General features: G+C 41.7%; 2 protein-coding genes across 2 annotated transcripts in view; both read right to left on the reverse strand.

Moving 5' to 3' along the window:
* Positions 1 to 16,301, reverse strand: part of LOC107185813 (palmitoleoyl-protein carboxylesterase notum1) — a 51,518-nt gene extending 35,217 nt beyond the window's left edge. Inside the window, exon 1 of the mRNA XM_015573578.1 lies at positions 16,158 to 16,301. Coding sequence (XP_015429064.1) covers positions 16,158 to 16,301 — 144 coding nt within the window. The remainder of the gene's footprint in view (positions 1 to 16,157) is intronic.
* A 2,164-nt stretch (positions 16,302 to 18,465) lies between these two features.
* Positions 18,466 to 24,290, reverse strand: part of LOC107185821 (glutamate receptor ionotropic, kainate 2-like) — a 46,095-nt gene continuing 40,270 nt past the window's right edge. Inside the window, 5 exon segments of the mRNA XM_015573590.1 lie at positions 18,466 to 18,693; positions 19,394 to 19,659; positions 20,726 to 20,954; positions 21,221 to 21,419; positions 23,755 to 23,892. Of these exon segments, the coding sequence (XP_015429076.1) occupies positions 18,466 to 18,693; positions 19,394 to 19,659; positions 20,726 to 20,954; positions 21,221 to 21,419; positions 23,755 to 23,892 (1,060 nt within the window).

The raw sequence follows: 24,290 nt of genomic DNA on the forward strand, positions 1-24,290 counted from the left end.
CGATCGTTCGGCGAGGTGTACGCGGGGCCCGAGGACCATTATTTATCGGCGTGTTTTCTTTTCTTTTTCGTTCGTTCGCGGGTAGTACGGTGATTTGACGGTTGATTCCGAATTACAACGGTGACGGTGGCGATCTACGATCCTGTTTCTTTTTTTTCTTTTTCATTCGGCTCGGGATCCTCTCGTCCAGGCCCACGGTCCCCGAATAAAGCATTTTTACGAGTACTCATTCGAAGGAGTTATGACGAAAAGCGGCCACTCGGCGCCTGTGAGTCCTCCCAATTATTATTCGACCGTGTGCCACTGTCGCAATCCCCGCGAATACGTCGCGGACATCGTCGATCGGTTTTGGGCGGGGACCAGGACAGTGGCGTCGAACCAGGGCTTAAATGTACCTGGGCAATGGTTTCGAATATTACAGGGGACGACGACACGGTTAAATAAATATCGGATAATGCCGTTTCGGTGGCCTTTTCGCGAAAACGATCCCGACCAGGGACCCCCGTAAGCCTTTACTTTATTGTTATTGCAATGTACTCCACACGCCGTCTGTGCTCCCTCCCAGGGCCCATCGAGCACTCGATAAATTACCGTAATGCGTGCTGATGGCTGCGTGTTGCGCGCCGACCGTGTAAATCGGCGAGTACGGTTCAACTCTTTCGTGCTAACCCTTCGTCGATGTGGATTTGAGGTTGTACCGGAAGGTAGAAGAGAAACTTGGTTAAATGGAATTTGATAACGAGACGGAATATTATGGAACGTTGACAGGTTGAGTGCCATGTCGGTCAAACTTTCTGTTCAGGCCCTGTCGGTCACAATTCGCAGATTTTAAAGAATATTATTCGAAATAAATTCGTAGGGAAATTGAACCAGCAGAAAGTGTAATATCCGACGTTTTATTCGAGCAATTCCGTCGAATTTCCTCGAATTGCGTATGCTCCTCATATTTCGAAGTACTACATTCTAGGAACCATTTACGGTTACTTTTTGGAGCGAGCAGTTGCAGAACACGAGCGACTAGTAGTAAAGCATGTAACTTGGAATTTGCCGAGACTGCAGTGGTTTTCCGTAGCCACTAAGGATAAGTAACACGATAATCCTGGAAGTCTGGGAACTTGTAATACCCCGATCGTGGACTGAGCGAGTCTCGTGAGATTATTATTAGTAAAACTTTAGGAGGACCTGGCCGGGGGCAGGTTCAAATGCCATACTCTGCGAAATCTCAAACTTCAGGCGATCTGACCGCAAATATCGGAAGCAGCCATTACATTTAATCAATTCCTCGTTTAAATTAAATCACACTTTTCGGTGGATGGGATAGCCAAAGCGAATAAACCAGCGTGTTATCAAGTAATGAAGTACGCGATTAGTTAGCCAAGCCTGCTTCAATTCTATCTATGGTAAAATAGATTACGTAATTCGATACTCTGAGTATCTATCGATACAATTAAAATGTATCGTCATCCTTACTTTGCGCTGTTGTAATCGCGGTGGTACGTGGGGAACGGCTTTTACCTCAATTTGGACGAACACTGGCGTAAATGGTTTCCGATTTCGAGGCCGCGTGGTTTACCGATCGGAAAATCTGAAACTGAAATCAGGCGCTGCTTCATTAACCTCCATCTGAATTTATCGGGGGAGCTTTGGTGGTGGCCGACAACGCATAGGAAGCGGGCCCCCGTACCTACAATGGGCCAGGACACAATGCGGTTAGATAGGCCGCTAGATAACCACAAGAGGAGGAACACACGTGTCCGGAACACGTGTCCTTTTCGTGGCCCCACCGTAATATCGTTGCCTGGTCTTTAGATCGCCGCGATACGTGTCTTCTGTGTTCCACGAATTGGACCGCGCGCGGCCAGCCACGATCGAAGATCCTTTTGCTCCGAGGCGACTGGTTGCTGTCCTGTTTTCTTGGTACCAGTTGAAAACGGCGATGTTGCTTCGTCGATCTACCGTCGAAGGACCGTGATTTAATTCTCAAACTTTAGGTATAATCGATACTTGCGTTTCTTCTCGGGGGTAGTAATCCGTAAACGGAAAATGAATTGGTAATGTTTCATTTAATCACGGATTTATGTTGATATAAATGGTGTGTCCCAAAAATTTACGAACCGAAGTTGAAATAGCAGGTTTCCGTAAAATGATGATGCTCTTTATCATAGATTAAAAATAATTCTCTTTTAAAAGGATAAATTAAATAATAATTATATTAATTAAAAGGCGGACGCCTTAAACGATTCGCGAAAAATGTATAGTTGTCAGTGAGAAATTAAGGGGTGAATTTTTTTGAAGGGATGAGCTTATTTGTAGATAATGCACATCTATAGGTGGTGTAGAAAACACAGGCGAAATATTATTTCTGAATGTCAAAAGTGAATGGAGTAGTACTTATCACAAAAGTGCCAGAATATAATAAGAAGACAATTAATATAATTTAAAGGATTAACACGTATCTTATATTCACTTTTTACAGTCCTTTATTTAAAAATCTCCATAAAAGTATCGCGGTATATTCGCAAACGTTCGCAAAGAACGAGCGACATAAACAACCGTTACCTTGTTTTCATAACTGAATAAAAGTCGGGTTCAGAATAGTTACAAAACGCAGACTCTCCTTAAAACACAGATTGAGGTATGTATCGCGGCTCGCTTTGATGTCCGAACCGCGTTGCTACATTTTATGCTGAAGCACGAAATGCGCAACAGCTTACGTCGAAGTATAAAGTGCGTCATTATGCTTGATTTTGATCCGCGAACCGTGTTAATTTGAAATGCAAACCCATTTCAATACCGCGCCGATCCTCCAGCACCGTGTGCCGACCACTACGTTCCAGAACTTTTTACGCTCTTCAGTTGCAACCATTTACGTTTATCAGAATTTCAAATCCCCTGGACAGTCAAGATCCTCTTCTCTAAGATATTCTTTCACAACTAATTTCTCAAATTATATTTTTTGCAAATGACATGCAGATTGAGCTTTGAAATAGAATACGTAGACCAGTGATGGGCAACCGAGTCCGCTCGGGCAAGTGGCGGGCAGCCGCGGGCTCCTGTGAAGGTGACGCGAAGCAGGAAACGTAACGACATATTTGCTTATTGGTATTCCTTGACCCTTTTCGCACATTTTAATCTAAACTAGCGTATCACTCGATAGAAGCAACCTGATCTTGTGTAGGCCACGCGAAAATGGTGCCTTTATATTAAGTAGTATCATGTATAAGTAGTACTTAAAGCAATTGTTATTAAATTTATACAAATACCATTGGAAATTGTATATTTTCTTACGATTTTTCCAGCACCTGTTCGTATCGCAAGCGTAACGCGCACGGTTAGAAAGCCCGAGTGACGACGATCATCGAGCATCGTACACACGCACACAATATAACCCCGAGAACGCACGGACGCGAGAGACTACAAAGGCCCTGCTCGATGCAGAGCACCGTATCAAAGTGGGTTCGTCGCGCGGCACACTTTGAGGCACCGCGAAAAGTAACCACGTTTGTAGCGCGTGGAGTCGTGAAACACCGGTGGCGCAACGGTGTTCACGGGGTCAGAGGGGGGAGAGCTTAAGGGATGCGAATCGGTTTTCAGGGTAGCCGTCCGAGGAGGAGAAACGTCGGCGAAGCGGCCGTCAAAGCGGCGCGGGACCGTTTCGTCGCAATAGAAAAGCGCATAACCGCACTGGCATAGAGAGAGGCTCTCTCCCCTCCATGGTTCACAATGCCGGTCACATGTCACCATCTCTTTGAACTGTGCCGCCACGGCCTCTTTCTTCTAGCCTCTCGCCACCACACATCTCCCCCCACCCCAACTCCTCGCCGTTCAACCCGCGGCACTGTCACGGCCAATGAGCACCTCGTACGCTCGATTTCGGATCGAATCGGTTATGCTCGCTCGCATGCCCGAGGAAACCGGGCCCCGAGGCAGGTTACTCCTGCGGCTTCTTCGCCGTGGGCCCAAACGGTGTCCTACGAGGCTGCGGACTCCCCGCTGGGAGACTTGACGAATTGGGATAAGTAAATATTGCCGCTGAACGGAATGTTTCTTGTGTTTTTTTTCTGTCATTGTAACGTTCTATCCGGGTAATTCATTGTTACCTGTTTTTGTTACTTTCATCGTACCGTACGGTATTCTATCGCGGTACTTTTTTGATAATTGCGTTTCGAGGTTCTTGGCTCTTTTGAATCGAATAAGAGTATGTGCGGTATACATGGTGTGTCATTTCAATCGATTTCTTTGAATAGTTCCAAATGTGTGGACGAAAAATATTTTAAATTAAAGTTGGATAGTTACGGGGGGTGGGGGGATAATTTGATGTGAGTAGTCTTTGTAGGTGGACGCGTAGAGGATATATGCAGGTTACATTTTTTTTTGCATTGCAATGCATTGGATGATGCAGCTTGTCATTCCCTTTTATAAAGTATGAAAATATTTATGCTGACAAATCAATAGTTTAGGAAATATTTTAAGATCAAAATTGCGAAGTGGTACTAGTAATATGTTCATTGATCTTCTGAATTTATGATTTTTTCGGAATACATAGCTAGGTACTTTATTTTACACGGAGTGACGAACTGCATGAAAAGACGTAGATATGATTCCATTAAAAAAAAAACAAATTAGACTTTCACATGTTCTCTACGTATTCACTTACAAAAACACCACTCACATTTATCCGAAACTATTCTACTTTTATCCCAAACATTTTTCTGTTTCATCTACGATTTCGAAAATATTCAAATGGATTGCTTTAAATAATTCCAAACGATTCGGGCACCCAGTGCCCAACACCTAGTAATTCCCATCAGCAATTTTCTCGTAGTCCTCTACAAAGATAAACAACACACGGAACCAGAGTTCTCCTAGTAGGGATTTTACTCGATAAAAAGTACAGCAAAAATTTGATCAGCTTTACACAGTCGTATACAGACAGTCACAAGCCGCATCAAAGCTCGCAGTCTACTTTGATTCCGTCTCTTCCAGCGAAAAAGAAACCTTTCCGTCAGGTCGAGAGCATTCTTTGGGTGGTCTCGACGGGGAGCAAAAATCTAATTAAAAATCAGTCGTCCGGTCGGCTTGTCGAACCGCCGCGCATAGGCTGTTAAAACGCGTCAAGTCCGCGAGCTTATAAGGAGGTCCCGTCGTCCCCTTCCGGCACGGCGTGCGCGCGCGTACGCTCGCGAGTGGGAATATTCAAAAGATCGGAAGTTCCCCTCTGATGTACCGGCAATGGTTACGGACGTGCTATGGAAACAAGCAAACGAATACGGCCGTCCACGCGCGAGCCTTTTTTTTTTTCGTCGTATCACAGGGATAAAAACGACGTAATCGTATACGACGACCGATCATGTAATGTTTTCGCGACTCCTGATGCCGCATCGAGAAATCCGCCGGCGCTTAATTAGCCGTCGGCATCGTCGGCTCCTCGAAACCGTGCTTTGATCAGAGACTGGATTATTCCATCGGTGGATGTCCGTTTCTTTTTCTCATTTTTTTTTCTTTTTTTTGGTCCTTTTACAACCTCTTTGCCACGCGAAAATATACGCTTCTAAATCTTCAACGGGGACAAGCTTCCGGTGAGCTTGTATCATTCGGTTCGGTTTCTTGGCCCTTTTCGTTCGGGCACGTGTGTGTCTCCTTGTTTTTTAAACTGGAAATTATCGTACATAGGACTACTGGGTAAGGTACTAGGTTTCATTTTGGTAAAAAGAAAAAGGAGAATAGAAATTAATTTATAACAGTCGAGACAAAATTTAAATATTGGTATAACTGACTAACCAAATATATTCGGGGATTTTGCAAGGCTGTAACGGTATGTACTAGGATCGTATCTGGGAGTTTTAAATAGGATTATGAAAATACTCAGTTTCCTAGAAACATTTGTGTATGTATGGATTTAAACTCATCGATACTCATAACAGAAATTAATAAAACTACTTCGTTCTTGATTTTATGAAGAAAAAAAAGTGTTTATACAAGACACTAAAACGACGCAGTGAACGAGAGAAGTGTTTTCAAATATCCTTCAGTTCTAGCCATAAATTTGTTTTCATTCCGTTAAACCGAAATTTCAAAATACATCAACATAAAGAATTGAGCTCGTTTTATGTGGGGAATGTGTGACTGCAACTAAATCGAACGGTAGTCAATCGAAATAATGGCGCGCGTCGCCCGCGCATATGTCAGTATAATAACGAAGGTAAAGTAAGAATGGGCCGCGAGTAGCGTCCAATTAATAAAGATTATCGGACCGGTTTGTAAAAATGATAGGAGCTCGTTCTAAGAAGCCATTACGATAAGGAAATGTCCGGGTCCCCGTGATCGGTATTTGTCGGGTCCGTCAGATCCGGCCGACAAATTCGTCCGAGGACCCATTTGCATTCGCGTGCACTAAATCGGCGGATCCTGCGGAGAGGAGATCGTTAAGAGGCGCTTATAAATGAAGGAGATTTAAAGACCGAGATCAGACGATAGCCCGGGCTACGCGGTCGGTCCGCCTGGCTATGCGAAAACAAAAACGAGACCGATTACAAAAGCCGAGTCGAGGAATATGCAAAAGGTTACGTGACAAGAATTATGTAAATTTCTTAAATAGAATCGTTCCTTAATAGAATTCCGTCTTGCACACAGATATTCACAAGATATTCAAACTTTTTCACCGAGACATTAGACATGTTTGTACTGAAGTATTAAATGATTAAATAAGTATTAAATGATTAAATAACTGTCCTAAGGAAAGGTTGGTGTTGTGGTCAAAATGACACTGAAAAATAAAAATTAATAGTTCTTTACAAGAAAATTCAGGTGTGCGAATAACAAATCCACTATTTATCGATGAAATCGGTATTCGTTTCTATAGGATCTATATTGTTTAATTTATATTCACAGTGATTTTTCACGCTGCTCTCTTGTTACTACTCAAAGGAGGATTGAGAAGCCACTTTTCACAATTAAAAAAAATAGTGGATTATTTATTAGTACACGTAAGAGTAATTTTCAACGAAAACTATCATTTAAGAACAAAATCGCGTAGAGTATGTACATCTGTGCTTTTCACCGTTTTAATTTCATTTAAACGAACAAAATTGATAAATTGCAACACAGGAAGTAGCTATACGAACATTGGATAAATCTTAAAAAAGAAGGAAGAACAGAAACAAAAAGGGTAAAATTTATAATTTAGCGTTCTGTAAAGGTACAAAATGTATTATATTTACGGTACCTAAAAAGTTACGTCCATAGACATAACGCATCCAAAAGAAAATGTTAACGTACAATGTACTCGATATGGAGAAGAAACAAAAAGCTCTTAAGTAAGTGGGACCCACCTTAAATATTCCTGAGGGAAGTTCACCGGATTATATGCACGGTGGCGAACGTTGAACAGGAGCGAAACAATTATGGCGGCCGTTGGTCCGGATTAGGGATACGTAATGCACGCAAAAACGGACCGGCGTGGCGGCGGCCACGTGGCAGTGATTATCTCTCGATGCTATGCACACACGTCTGCCGGTTTTTGTCCAAGGCAGGATGCATTGCACGTCCACTGGCCTCCACGAGTCGACTGAATACCTCTGCGACTTTGTAATTAACGTCCCGCGTTTTCTATCCTTTGACGTTATTGGCGGTCCCCCATTTGAATAAATGGTCAAACGATCGCGTTTCCCGCTCACCTCCTTTTCCAACCCTTTCGTTTCTTTCATCGCGTCATTGTGTTCGAGAATCGCTACAGTAATTTAATTATTTTCAATCGTTATTTCATCGTTTGCAATATATATTACTGTACGTGTGATTAACTTTGTAATAATGCATATTTAACAAGAGTTTAACAAAACTCGTAAATTTAGCACAAGTCTCTCATTTTTCTTCATTTATTACATTCACTTGTAATTATTCATTTCGTTGTCTATATTACACTGGAAATTTTGCGTCGTTTCAAATTCATCACGTTCATATAACTGTTTAAATTGATTAACGTCGGAATGAAACAATCATACATTACTCTATTAAAGTTATGTAAATTACGTCCATTTGGAGTTACCACTCCTTTAATTGTCAATTTCCGCTGTAATAAAGATATAAATTACCTTTTTCAGAAATATTTGGAATAATTTCGAATCTTTTATCATAAATAGAAAGCAGGAATTGTTTGCGTCGTTTCTGTAAAAAGTTTAAACAACCCCTCCAATTAGCAACCCTTAAAAACCTAGTCTGTCTCGCAGTCGTGTCGGTTCACGACTATTATTTCCGTTTCTCTTCGGTTTTTAATATCGCTCCAACCAGCCGGTTAGAAGCCGGCGTCTTCCTAAAAAAAAAAGAAGAAAGAAAAAGAAACTGAAATATCGTTTTATGATAATTCACGATGCATCGTATATCAGGCCCGTGTTCATTTCTTTTTCGGACGTCCGCTTTAGGTACACCATAAGCCGGCCCACTAGGCATATATTATATATCAGTTGTGTTTATTAGGGAGCGAAAACGTGTCTACTGTGCTCGCCCTAGAGGCGGTAACTACAAAGGGAGCCAAGACAAGGTGGTTTGTTGGAGAGCAGCTTACACGAACCAACACGAGCTACTTGTTTGCACGGACGGGCCTGGGCCGGTCACCCACATAAGTCTACACGAGCCAGCACTCTCTCGCCTTATCGTCGGCTATCCTGTTTATCGTTATTAAAATACGCTTAACGTTTCTTGTAATCCACTGTGTTTCAATGTATCGTGCTTAACAGTTACGCGCGACGCCGTTTTTCTCGGGGAAGTTGAGTGCTGTTCCTATGATTGACTTCCAGTAATTTATAAAAGAAACCATAAAATGTTGCACTGAGACGTTTTGACAATAATTTTTGAATTAGAAGAAGATTGGCGGCGAGTATGATTAATTAAGTAAATTAAGTAAATTCGTATAACAAAGGTTGAATATTATTCCACTGGGTTTACAGTGTTAGATACTAAATGCTTGTGTCAATGTTAGCAGGAATTATGAACATTGTTAAGTAGGCAAATAGCAATTGCAATTATACCCAAACCTAATAACGACGAAGTACTTTCTTATCTTTTATCCACTATTCAAAACATTATCCAGATAACGAATTTTCCCATCTCTGATTTTAACGAAGATATATTTTACTAGACAACAACCACCTTCACATTCACTAGCTTTTATATCGATTACTCGTTCCACTCAATATCGGTACTATTTTCCGATACCAAGTATATATCATAACCGAGAGTATCGATGCTAAAAAATACTCGGTATCCAAACGAAAGTATCGATTATTTACTTGAATCGGTTCATCCCTACCTGTACGACTCGTCGATCTACTCGAACACGATCTACGACGAGGGTCCTCCACCTCCGCGGCTTTTCCCTCCCGTCACGAAATCGGTACACACCGGTCGCGAGGAGGGGTGGGGACCGATTCACCGCACGGTAACCCGTGACGCCACTTTCGGCATAAGGCCATTACTTCTCTTACTTTTTAACGATCCGTCTGGATGTGGCGCGGTGTTCCCGAGGGCCAGGGGACGAGGGAGGCCCTCTCGCGCGGTTCTCTCTCTCTTGAAGGTTCGCCGCCGAGGGAAGCACCCCGCTGGGATAGTCTGGAGTCCCCTTAACAAGCGCCGATACCATCGTGGAAGGCTTGGTTCCCGGAGACCCCGGCTTTGCATACCGCTGCGCGCGCGGTGCCGCCGCGTCGGGACGCCTCCTACGCGGTTGCATTCCGACGGGCGCACCGTGAACTATGAATGAGCTCTATCCAAAGACGAACGACGGCTCAGAAATTTCTTCCTAACCACCGTGTCAGTGTTACGGTCTTTGCATGATATTCTGTCGAAGCCGACGCGATTTGGTACACGTAGGGTAAGGGACCCGAATTTCGCCCCTCTTAACTAAATTGGGCCTACTCTATAATGTTAAGTGCAGCAGCCTGGTTAAACAATAGCTTTCATCAATTTTAATATAAGTTATGACTGTTTATTGTTTTACACGCAGTGCACTGTAGTGGTTATTTAACTCTTTAGGGTTAGGTGGGTTAAAAACTGTCCCACCTTTTGCTTAGCTTTTTATGTATGGTGGGGTATATTTTAAGCCACCTCGAAAAGGTGAAGTTACTCATAGTCATACAGTTTAATATTTTATTTAGTATTATTTCGTAATTAAGATTTCAAAGTAACTATACAATTTGTATCAGACTATAGTGTATATTAATTTTTGAACAAGTACCAAAAAATCTTTAGGGGTTGGGGGCGACATTTGGGCCCCTTACGGGGGTTTGAATGGCTGCAAGAGGGTGAGGATCTAGAGAATCTTAGGCACAATTCGTGGAAAGAAAATTGTACTTGCCCTGAAATGAGTTCGGGACCTTAAAATGTCTTAAGAGAGTTTGAACTTTGTACGTTTCCTATTTTAACTGTATTTGGGGGATCGAGCTGATTGACACTGGTTTGGGAAATAGGGGCCAACGCGATTTATCCTCGAGACACGGACACTGTCTAGTTTTCTATCTGAATTATAAAGCAATAGTTTCAAGCACATTTCGCGTCCTCGCTTTGAGCTTTGCATACCAATACAACGAGCCGTGCCGACACTACGGCGCCTAGTATACTGAAATTCCTACGAACTACGCGAACTATGCGCCGTCGCTATTGTTCTGGATACACACGACCGAATGGTCTGCATTCGGAGGCGTCTGAAGTGTTTTCGATGTGTTTAGATCCTTGCAGAAATGTGAATTAATAAAACATCACAACAGAATCTTGTAAATTAATAAAACATCTTACGATATGATAATAGAATTCTACCAAATATTTGAGTAAAAATTCTGGTACTTCGATCCGTGTAGAAGAATCTAAGATTCTCCAGAAAATACAGGCCATGTAATATCCTCAAGAAAATGAACGTCAACAAATTCAATGTTCCATTACACAACATTCTTCACATCTGAACTATTCGAATAATAGAGGTTCCACGCTATTCGAAAGATTAATTTTCACTCGGCTAATATTTGAAGGTTCCCGAACGAAAGGGAGGCAATTTCAGGCACGTTCTCTCCCATAGTTCATCACCCTTAAAAATTGATTTTTGCCAATTCCCGCCGTCTTCTCCGGGCGTCAACAAACACGTTGGCCCCTTTTACGGTGTAAGTGGTCGTCAAACATTCATCCACACCTCGTGAAGCCCGAATACGATTTCCCGATTCCATTCCACGATTCGTTGAAGTGTCCGTGTACCAATGTAATACTCATGTACTCACGAATTCGAGCGAAACTTTCTTGAATCCCCCGGCGACGACGACGACGACGGACGACTCCAGCAGATACGGGTTCCCCGAACACAGCGTCCAACTCCCTTACCGGGAAGAGCCCGAGCAGAGAGAAAGATTCCGGAAGTTCTCTGGAGTGGTACCTACCTACCGGGTGGTCTAGGGTTCTCTGATGATTACCGTCAGTCATAAAGACTGCGGCAGCCGGTGACACAATGGAAAATTCTGACGAGTCCATCAGGAATTTCGAGCCAGGCCTCCAAGCGGGCCACCCTGACAACTGTGGCGACCGGATTGTGACTACCTGCATAAAAGCATACATTTTTAAACGATTTAAGAACATACCATTCATTATTATGTTATACAAATGATTGATTCGTAATTGGGTCAAATTATGCAGACACATATTAACCTTCAAAACGACAAAACAATTGGTTAAACACAGTACTAATTTTTATTTTGCAAAAAATTACCAGCCTATAGAACAATCCTTACATTGTGCAAATATAATTACCAAGCCATATAAAATTAAAATTGCCCGTAGAACATTTAAAATAATATTAATTATACATCTGGCGAAACACTTTGTTTTTATTGTATATTCGTTATTCAAAACTTTTTATCTAGACAATGAATTTATCCATCTCTGCTTTTTGCTCCTACGTAACATTCCTGATGTTCCTTCATCATTTCCCCCTATCCTCGAGGCTACTTACGTCTCCACATACGAATATCTACGATTGTCATGTTGCCTCCTTCCCCGAAACAAAAGATCCCGGTCGTCCTAAGAACAATCCACCAGCGTCCAGTCGCGAAAACCCTTTCAACCCCGTCGCAGCCACCGAAAAAATTGATTCCGCACCACCGTCGACCAGCGGACGATAGAAAGGAGGATCGAGGCGGAGAGGGAGAAAAGCCTTCGGCTCCCTCTCCCGTTTGGTAAAACTCGCCAGGAATTCCTGGGCCACGGCTGGCCTGGGACCTCTCGTCTCGTTCGAGCGGGTCCCGGCGGCCACGGGGACAAGCCTCTTATCCGCGGAGGATCGGTCCTGTGACTTTTGTCGGTGCGCGCGTTCTCCGGGTCCTCTTTGAGTAATGGAAGTCGACCGAAATCAATTTCAATTCCTACGAGCCGGCGAGCGAGCGCCGGGCCCGCGGTGCCCCCTTTGAGAGAGTAGATGCCCTCCCTTCCACCGTCTACGTTTCAGCTTCCATCCACGCTTCCTTGCTTAACACCTCTGGATTTTATGTAGACGGCCCCGACTCGCCGATCTTCCCCCCTCCTTCGACCACGTCCCTCTGGCACAAGGTATGCCGACAATTTTGCGAATGTCACTCGAACGAAGAGAGAAAGAGACAGAGGTTCGAGGCCAGCGGTCAGCTGATACCGAGCCGGATGGCTTATCCAGACGATACCCTGGGACGTTGTTGCTCGTGGTCGGGTCAGGATTTTCGTCTCGAAGGGACAGGAGGGTCTTTGATCTTTTTTCTGACGTCTTTGAGACACTACGAGTGACACTTCCTCGTGCAGATCGAGGGTATTAGAATGGAGGAGAGGAATCGGGATGGGGTTGACGGCGGTCTGCCAACGTACTGCCACGCATTCTGTATCGGAATCTAGAGGATTTAGAGGCTTAGAATAATGCATCTGTAACTTGTGATGAGGACAAGGTACTGCAGTGACAAGTGATTATGAATGTGGGAACGGAATAAGAGCTGTCAAGTGAGGGTTAATGAAATTTAAGAAATTTGGTCTAGTCTGAATATAAGGTAGTAACTTTATACCTGTGGGTAACACCTGATTCTTGGATGGATGAAGTATCTAGGCTATCGTTCAAGGATGAAGGTCGATATAAACTTGGATCCTCTGACATCTATGCTGATTATTAGAAACCAGGAATTTTCTGAAATTTCGAAATTCTGTATTAGAAGTAGTGTGGAATAAAGACCACAAGATAAGAAACTACTTACATACCGTTTGTTGAATACACACTAGCATATCAACTATTAAACTTCAATTGTACGAACTGTTTCAATGTCAGGACGAAACTCTTAAAATAGCGTAAGTCGTGTAAATTTCTCCTTTTCGTCATTCACACCACTTTCTCAGTCACAAACGTTATTTCTACTCGCTGTGCATTGTTCCAATAAAAATTTGTCCATCAGTAACGTACTTCCGGAACACCATCGTTACAAAGCTACGTCAACAATAGGACTCGACGTCATTCGTCGAAAGTCATCCGATCGGATCAATATTACATTTTCCGGTTTCTCTGTTCTCGCTCGACGGAATATACGAGGGTCGACGAGCTCCACCAGGAAGACGTACCTACCTACCAAGGGGAGAGGGAGGGGGCGTACAAGGATACACAAGTTTACGATCCTATTTGAAATTCGGCGCGGTCGTAAAGGACATAGAGAGCGGACGGTAGATCTCGAAGCGGCGTCCGTGATTTCATGCACCTGTTGTTTTCACCGGGAGGCGATAAGGATCGTGAGCTCGGTCGCGCGCGCGCGTGTACCATCGGTAGAAGGAGAGAGGCTTCAATTGGCCAAGTCAGCCTCGCAGAAGATGAAGATGTATCGTAGATAACGCGGCCCCTACACCTGCGTAACGGCCGCCTCGACGCTCGTACCATAAAACTTAATTAACCCCCGCGCACGAGGGATTTATTCTGGCGTCGATTAAGTGGTGGAGGGGGGACAGTGTGGGAAGGGGAGGGATGCCTCGATAATCTGAATCCGCTAGACATTTAAATCCACGGCCATTTGAATCACATCCGACTCGAGTTTTACTAGTCACGTTTGCCCGGAATGGATTCCGCTCGGTGCTCTCCTCTGAAAGCGACACTTTATTGGTTCGGGGCGTCGTTAAAGCGGACCACGCCGCGTTATTATTGCCTTTTCGGTGTCTTTGAACCATTTTCTTCAATATTTGGAATCCCGAACAGGCGATCGTTAAATGTAATGCGTATCTTTAATTAGCATTGGCTGGCCCCCGGGGTCCCCGTCGTTCCTCTCCGTTCTCTTCGACAGCAGGTAAAATGATGCTCCCTGGAAAGGGTGTTGAAAGATTTAATTGGCGATTTTATGGTTATTCATATTATATGTCTGGTCTTTAGAGAGCTGTTCCAAGAAAATATTATGTATAATGTAGATCGAAGAATGGCTTTTTATAGAGCATGGCATTTCTTTATTTCGATGTTATTGTTTGTATTCGGTACACAATTGTATATCTATTTTCGAAAACATCTAACATGTTAGTATTAAGCATAATAATAAGTAATCGATTATTTTAAGGAAAGAAAAAACTTAGTGTTCTTTAATATCCTACAACGCTTTTAACAAACAAAATCGCTATGTTATTAAGAATGTTCTGTTTTTACTTATTACTCTGCACGATTACTCATTGGTACACCTAATAATTTACTTTTTCTTATAATCGTGATCAAGATTTTAGTAATTTTTATGTTTTTGTTACATCTAAGCGATAAATTCTTTCACACACACGATGAATTTTCATACTTAGTCCACTTGTCTCCTTTTTTAAAAGTCAATTACAAATCGATCACTTTTGCAACTGTCGAAGCTATGGAATTATTAATATATCATGCTACTATAATAATTTTTCCTTTCAAAGTACAAATCGCGACTCTGACATTATATCATTCAAATATATCGCCATCGCTATGTGAATTTTTCGTCCGAGAAACCTTTTTTTTGGGTCGAAACATATATTTATGGAAAATACTTGTTGTATAGAGTTTAACGATACCAATTTTGAGTTTAGGAATCGTTCCCTTGAAAAGTTATGAGGCGAAATATCTTGAGAAATTTTGTTATATTTTCTAGTCTTTATTATGATAGTTACAGTGATTGTTGCATATGATAGGTTGTGGGAAGCATGAGAGTAGAGTTCATCTTTCAAGTTTAAATTTGCAAACGCAGTGGCTTGAGTTTGTCAGAGCTAGTTAAGAAACAAATCAAAAGAAAACTGTTCAAAGCATTATACTGATTTATGTTGAGTGGGTCACATTAAAGATTAAAAAATACACGAAAATTTCTGAATTATTTTTTGCTCAATAACTTTTCAACGCACAAATTCCTAAACTCAAAACTGATATTTTCGCTTGTTATTCGATACGTACTTTCGATCAATATAAATTTACAATGAAAAAGGTTCTCCAGAGGAAAAATTTACCCCCATCACTAGCCCGTGGGCGACTGCGTCGCATACTGTAACACGCGAGATTTCGCCCGAATAATATACTGCCAGCTGCCATATCAAGCTCTAAACACGCCGGCTCATAAAAGACAAGCCCTGTAGAGAGAGAGAGAGAGAGAGAGGGAGAGAGCGTGACCGTAAAAAGACGAGAACGAATAGCGGGGAGAGAGAGTTCTCCGTTTCATGAAACGCCCGCGATTATGAACGTCCCGTCGCGAAAAATACCGTACAGTTAACAGCTCGTTCGCCGGCTGTAAATGTTGCCCGTAATCGTGTTACGCGCTTTTACGGCCCCAATGAAAACGAGTATTAATTGATGTCCTTACACCTTTATCACCAAACCGCTGATCGTGGCAGGCACAGCGATACGACTTCATACTTTCGTCGATCCCCTCCACTCCCCCAACCCCGTTTGATTCACGCCGGTGGAAATTAAACGGGGCCCGCGTGGTTCGTGCTTTGTGGACACCGATCTCTTTCGGAGGGGGATCGAATCGATTTCCGCGTGTTTCCCGCGCAACGGAAAGAATTCACTGGGTAATTGCTGGCCCGACCGATGAACTTTCTTTCTTTCTTTCTCTCTCTCTCTCTGTCTGTCTCTCGTTAACGTTCTGAACAGACGATACTGCTCCACGGTCCTTCGTGCTCGTTTCGGTTTTTGTTACCTGCATCGCACCGGAATGATACCGAACGGTCTTCAGGTGACGTGGAACGGGGTTGTTCAGGCGGCCATTTTGTTTCGCGGTGATCTTGTTACGGTTGAATATGTATGCTTTTATTCTAGTGGGTGTCGTTTTTATAACCTCCATTCTGTTATGAATTCATAATATTCGAGGAATATTATTTCTATGATCTGTTTTGTTAACACAGTGTAACTTTCTCCTTTTGTGATTTATAGAATATGATATTTTATGTTTATCGTGGGAAAATAATTGATTATTGGAAACATTTGTAAAGCTAAACATGCGTTAGGTGCCGTTTAAATGTTTATTTGTATCGCGTGAACTTTCATATAATAAACGGCTTTCCGAATTGTTTTATGACAGATACGAAAGTTTGGTTATCCTAAGCAATTATCCGAAAAGCCGCTTATCGAGACGAATCTGTCTCCCAATTAGTCCGGATAATCGGTATTCTACTATACTCTGATTTCGGGGGACACGCGACTCCAAACTGCTGGACGATAATCCATATTTATATTATATGATATTCATGTTATACAGAGTGTTAAAAAAAGGGACCGAGACTTCAGGTGCTCATTTCTGTACCTATTCACCAAGTGGTTTAAAAAGTGTTTATTGAACACGGGTCTCAATATGAATTGTTTCGATGAAAATTACAGACATTTAGTTTTATAGTTCTTACAGATATTTGATATAGACTTAGGAAGGAAGACTCCTCCCATTTCAATGCAAAATTCCGATCTGTGGATCATAAATCGACGTACACTTTCAGATATTCCTTTTGTATTGCCTCTTGTCATACAACCTTGTAATAATGTACATACAATAATGTACTTCTAAACCAATTCTTCTGTTTGCATTCAATACGTTTCAAAGTGACCTACTTACGTCATTGAACGCTCATAAATATAAAACCTGATTTTCCATCGAAATGATTTATTTTAAGACCATGTTGATTAAACGTTTTTTACTCCATTCGGTCACTACAAGCTCCTAAAGTTTTAGACCCTTTCTTTGTGACACCCTATTATTATATTATTCATCTTGAAAATTTAGATCCATTTTACAAGTGCATTTCATATTCTACGAGATAACTTGTGCATGTAATTGAAATTAGTGCTAGTTTATGAAATACGAAGAACTTTTGCGAATACATTAATTATCAAACGAGGACCATGAAGATATTTGTATAGACATCATTTCTATACCCGATTGCATAGGGACTTCCGTCTGACGTAGGTCCTGTCGGCTCGGCTGAAAGTGTCCTCTCACGGACGATCGATGCTCACACGGAGGTGAAACGTCCCTAGGTAATAATGACACAAAGATGCCGACCTACTCCCAGGGGGTTCCGGTATCACGGGACCTCCAGGAGATTTCTCGGGACGAAAGTCTTCTAAACCAAGGGCACGGTTCGTTAGCGCCATTGTGGCAGAGTCCAAATATTGTTGGATTCCTTTCCGGACCTACAGCGAAGGTTTCTGCCTACCATGACGTCGTCATTGTGAAACTATTCCAGAGGATGACGACTTTATACGCGGGTGCGTAGGGCGGTCCGGCATTTTTCTTTCTATGGTTTCCACGAATTTTGAGACGCATACGCTTCTCGACCATTCCACTGTGGTCATTTGTCATTGGTTAACGATTATGATAAATATAGGTTGGGCGTTCGATCATAAAAATTCAGATCAGTTTGTTTAGTTTGTACGTATGCACGTTAGAGGCAATGCGACAGAGAACACTTACTGTTAAATTGCGAATGAACTGGCAGATTTCACTGATCGATTATACTTTTATCGATGAAAATGATTAGCACTGATCTTGAATTACAGTTTATGTTAAACTTTACAGTCTGTTTTCCTTTGTTAGATATTATTGTGAGAATGAAACAATTGTTTCTGGTAAGGATTATTCTTGTATGAAGTAAAATTGTCTCAAACAAGTTAAAATTTTAAGATTAATGTGATCGACACAAATGGATAATCATATCCTGAAAAATCCACCCTTTCGTTCGCGAAATCCTAATGCTACCTCTCCACATGAGAGTAACTCGCAAGTGTGACTCCTGCGTAGTCATTTAAGAGTCGATTTCTTAATTTACTCACAAGTATAAAAGTGACGATTATTGCAAAAAACAAGCTGTCGAAACATTGATTTTTAAATCTCTGTTCGTTAGGTCGGTTCTGCATTGGGGAGTAAAATTCTCAGGTAGACACGTAGCATAATAACGAGCACAGCTGTCGTACCACGACGAGAGTACGAATAGCTGCTCGATGTCGAACGTTACATCTTAATTGATCTTGCTGCGATTGTTCGTATCGTTGTCCTTGTCGAATTTGTCCAATATGTCCAGACGAAGGAACGAGCCGACTATGGAGCGAGCGGTGGACGCCGCCCGGCCGATGTCCTCCCCCATCGAACTCGTGCCGTTGCTTTTCGAGATTTTAACGGGTTTCGTCTCCGCCCAAATGTTCACGGCGAATCTGAATTCCGCTACCAGCGCCTCCCATGGAGTGACCTGTAAAGAACGCCGACGAAAAATGGTCTCGTGTCCGGGCGCCGCTTAATTAAATCAGCGTCGTTTATTCCGCCGGGTGCTTTAAACGCCACAATGAACCTTCCTTCCGTTTTCTTTATTTTTGCATTATCGTTCGAAAGAATCACTATTCCCCCATCGGCCCGACCGTTCCCCATCTCTCGCGAAACAACAGGAAGTCCTCGATATACACATTTCGTTAGAGAAACGAAGCTATTTCGAATTTAACTCTTTTAGTACCTTAGAGCCAATATATCGGTTTGTGGGTTTTCCGAAAATTACCTTGAGCCGATATATCTGCTTTCTATTTTCAATATAATTTAAACACGTGTAACGACACTTTATTTTTATAAAATAATTTTATATAGTGGAACATACGTTTACTAGGAATAATAAAATTTAAAGAAAAAGTAAAAATATCTTTGTTTTAAGTTTTAGCGATTTAGCTTAAATTCTAAATATATTTTTGACCCTTCAGTTGGTAAATATGGCGTAGGGGCATAGTGGAATTTTCGACCGTCTAGGTGTGTGTTATCCCCCAGTATGAATAATGGAATGATTTGTATATGAGGAAGGAATTATTCCTCGATCTTTCCATGTATAAATAGCGAAGAGTTTTATCATGTTTTTCGAGATTAAAGAGGTGAGATAGGGTTTTCCGTAGGGAAAAATGAAAGCTCACCTTTTCATGCACAGCGACCTTCCGCACATTCCAGAGAAACTCAAAGAGCGCGATGACGAACGAGCCACAGCATCCGAACAGAAGTACCAGGAACACACCACCGACGTTCGCCAACCCTAATTCACTGGAATTCGTCGCTTCAGCCTCGGCCTTTGAGCACAATCCACCACCGCGCTCCTTCCACCATTTTTGCTTCAGATCTTGCAGCACCCCTTTCTCTTGTAACACTAGTATTGCACCACTTATGGGAGTTCTGTACGGAGAATCTGAAAGATTATGCTTAATTTGACATTCTTTAAAGCGCACGTGCACATGGTTTCATTTATTCTGACGTCGAAAACTCAATTTTCCCTGCAATTTTCGTCGAAAAATGGAGTTGCGTAATAACCGAAAATAATACAGAGATATAACAATGATAAAGTAGAGAGAAATATAAAATTGTGCAATAATAGAGAAACATATGCAGGTAATATGAAACTTCAGAGATATAGAATATGTAAAGAATATTGAGGTACAGACATATGGAAAAAGTTTTGTCCTATTAATGAGAACCAATTCATAAAAATTACCAGAGAGTAAATTATCTTTCATTTATTCCCGTCGAATTTCACAAACTCTCTGCGAGTTTGTTATATTTAACATCCTCCCTAGAACCTCAAAAGGTGTCCTACCATATTGATGTCACGTTAATCGATTGTTGACACTGTAAAATCAGTTGTTAAATCAACAATTCGAAACTGTACGTAAATACAACAATACAAGTGGCATTTGTTTGAATTTTGGAAATTTCTATTATACGACTCTCTATGAGTTATCGATTATCCCCTAAGCATTATACTGAGCATTAAATCAGCAAACGATATTTGAGTATATTGGAATTGCAGATATTATGTCGATTGTTAATTAGAGCTTGTTAATTCATTGCATTAGTAATTGATATCAGTTGATAATTTCGGTTGGTAGTTGTAATGTGGTACTTTACTCCAGCAAGTACAAATGGTTCCTAGGTAAAGTTGTATCTGATTTACTTTCGATTATACAGGGTGAAACAAAAAGATCCGATAATTACAGGCCTTATATTACTTACCAAGAGGAGTAAAAAGTGTCTAATCAACGTAGGTTCTAAAAGCAATCCTTTCCCTGTTTTTATTTCCACGTTAGAATAATGAATGGACATTGTTGACAGCACTGGATTGCTTTTAGGATCTACGCTGATTAGATATTTTTTACTTCTCTCGTTGAGTACTACAAGGCTTACAAGTACGGACCTTTTTTGTCGATCACCCTCCTATACAGTCGACTAAAGAGAAATTGGTGATTCGTTAAACTTACTTCGCGGTAAAGCGATTCCGTATCCTTTGTTGTCGATGAGTCCTCCGACCTTGTCGAGGTCGCACTTCCTCTCCATCCTGTACTCGATCGTGGTGGACTCCATGAGGAACGCATAATCGTATTTCTTCAAGACTCGCTCTACACCCTCGTCGTTAGTTTTCGTAAAGACGCTTGGTCTCGCCTCTTGCATCGACGCCCACATACGTTGATAGGTCGAGTAATTTGAATCCTGTAAAAAGGACAACATGATTCGTCAGAAGATTTCAGTCTTTCATTGAATCTGCTAAAAAAAAAAGTTCTAATGGCATAAAACACTGGAAACTTTTCGATTATAGAAAAGAACATTTTTTCCTTAACTGAACAATAAATTTGACTTGAAATTATGAGAATTACTAGCGATTAATATAATGGTACAGTATTTTCTCATAACATTCATTGTTCCAGTAAAGTATGATCCACTTCTGGGATAGTATTTAACTAAAATTGAAACGTTACCCTGAAGAAAGCAGACGTGGATCCACCGTCAATAGAGCCGTACTTGATTTTCGTTTGCTTGGCCAGATCTTCCACGTCGTTGATAGGAGTGTCCATTTTATCTACCGTCAGAAACGCAGCCAAATTGGCTGTGTACGAGGAAACCATGATCAACGTGAAGAACCACCACATGCCAGCCACCATTCGAATCGACGGTGCTCTAAAAAGTGATAGAAATCATGGCAACGATTAATCGCATTTTGTAGCTTTAAGACTGTCGATCTTCCGTTTACGAATCCTGAATCATTCTTTCATTTGCGTTATACATATGTACCTACTTGTATGACATATTACACAAGTTCTATTGTTTATATTTTAATATTCTAAGTAAGCCATCTCTTCCACAAATAAGACACTGTGGACACGTCTCGACTACCAAATGCCAAGACAAGACACAAAAGCGAATCTTCCTACGCTCAAAGACGAGCGTATTGAGCTTTTCAAAGGGACCCTGAACTGTGAAAGCCGGGTGAAACGACGCTCCCGCGAGATGCACGCATCGCGCTTTCCTAATTAACCAGAAGCTAAAGAGCCACGTTTGCATATGACGGCTATTTACCGAGTACAGCTACACATACGAGAATCTCCTCACTCTATTTCCTTCGTCAGGGCGAGTGAGTCACCGTAAACAGAAATAAAAGATATTGTTTTTCTTATTATTTTATTTTTTTTTAAATTATGTTTTTACTTACATATTGTTTCCTGTTAAACCAAGTTTCTGACGTGGAATTATAGAAACAAATGTTTATTCCTTCATAACTTTCTTTCTATAAACTTTTATGAAAACGTGATAACCCCTTGCCCTACGATTTTCTTGACGTCTGCAGACTCCAGGATTACATTGTTGTCGATAGTTTCCCAGAAACGAAGGAATTCTGTACTTATCGCAATTGTATTTTTACAGTAAAAGTTAAATATTAATGACAGCAGCGTGGCATTTCACTTCGACTCAAAGAAAACCGAAAAATATTTGTTTGCGTTGAATCGATTTTGGAATCGTCAACACGAGCCTGACTCCATGTTGTAGGGGAAGGGGATAATAGGGTTTTTTAATTAACGTTTCAAAGTGTCTTATTTTTGAACAAGAATCAAAAAACCTCGAAGGGGCTGGGGGGGGGGGCGAATTTTGGGCCCCTTACTGTAACAAATAATCTTAATTCTGTACAGCAAACATCCTCTGTATTTACATCCCTAAATTCCTCTCGTACGGAATAACCATTCCGCAGTCACGCTATCCCCACTGTATATGCGCCTTCGCAACCGTATGCGGAAGACAGGCCTGTCTACCCCAGAATGATCACCGAGTGATTCCTACGGAATTAACAATAACACCGGGGTTCGCGCGGTGACATCTAATAGAGCACGGAAGGTATCTAAATATTACTCGCATGCAAATCACGGCAATCTACGCCACCGTCCTGGGTAGCATAAACAAGCCGCGCCGGGTAGGCGGCAGTTACGGGGTTCAGAGCCCCGCCTGTTAGTCGTTCTCTTCCTTCTCGTGTCGTCGTCGTCGACGTCGTCGTTGTCGTCTTTAGTCGGTTCTTCGTCAGTATGTAGCGAGCAAACAGCCGCGACGTTACGAGCGAAGAGTTAACGCCGCGCCGGCGCTAATAAGTGGGAAGCCGCCTCAAATATGTCCGGCAAACAGCGGCTCGTTAAGCTTAATTGTCGTGAAGAAAAAATAGAGGATAGCTCGAGAGGAGGGGAAGGGGCGGGGGAGGACACGGCATCCGGAGTTGGAATAAATAAAAAAGAAAAAGAAAAACGCCGCCTCTGCTTTTGGCACCGTGTCTCTGTAGGCTTTTCTACAAACGATCCCGCGATATTTCATTCCCTTAAGTGGAATAATGAGAACGGGAATGCCGACGGCGCACGGCGAACAAAGAACGGGCGTTTTAACCCTTTGCGGTTCGAAGTATTATGGGTTCTTTCACTCGGGAATTTTGTTAAGGGGTTATATACCTCTCAGCTGGTAAATAAGAGGGAAAATCGCAACATTTTTTTGTGTATGTAGTTATTGTTTAGTAAACATTTAACATACATATCTTATTATATGTTATTTCCGTAGGAATATCCGAGAAATTGAGCTATTATATCTATCAATAAAAGAAAACGGCTGGCATTTAAAAACGTTTTACTCGAAATGCAATATTCAAAATCGGTATCAGAATTATTTAAATGACTACTGAACTAATTTGGGTTAAATTTTGTGGTTATATTCTTAAGACTAAAATCTAGTACTTGACGACTTCGATAGGAACGATTCGTAAGGAAAAGTAGTTAATCATGAATTAACACGCTTAAACAGACCGGAAATTCATCTAAGGCGATTTAAACCTAACCCAAACACGCCGTTCGAGGGTTGAGATTCGACCGGCAGAGTTCATAGTTGCGCTATGGTTTCCGTTCCGCTATTATCACGGGTCTTTGCGTGCGCGTAAGGTGAGTTGCGGCAACATAGGCGCGCTGTTGGATACGCTGGCGAAACTTACTTGGGAAGTATATCGGAACCCTGTTGCATGACGGAACCGACGGTGAGCCACATCGAGTTGTTCAAGCTGAAATTGTTTTCCAATTCCTCCGGATCCGGATTGCACGGGTGCGGATTGTCCCATTCGCCTGGAGCCATTCTGAAAGTAAACATTCGAAGTCCCCTTGAATAATGTAATAGGCGGGGTGCGTTCACTACAAATCTATTCCTGTAAACAGTCGATGCTACGAAAGACTTGGATACGTCGACAGTGGAAAGGCTTTGTAATCAAATTCATTACTTCCAATTGAATTTCAGCTCTGCAGCAATATTTCTTTTTTACAAGATGTATATTTTACGTATTTTTTATAAGATGTATATTTTACGTTATTTTTACAAGATGTATGTTTTACGTATTTTCAACAAAATGCAAGTAAGTACAATAAAATGTTTCCTGTTGAGAAACAACGGAAGTTGCAAAGTTTATTTTGTCCGTTAATATTCTATAGAACAAGCTACTTAGAGGTTTTGTTAATATATTCTATTTCTTGTTTATAT

The sequence above is a fragment of the Dufourea novaeangliae genome, unplaced genomic scaffold (genome assembly GCF_001272555.1).
Source record: "Dufourea novaeangliae isolate 0120121106 unplaced genomic scaffold, ASM127255v1 scaffold14, whole genome shotgun sequence".
Lineage (NCBI taxonomy): Eukaryota > Metazoa > Arthropoda > Insecta > Hymenoptera > Halictidae > Dufourea > Dufourea novaeangliae.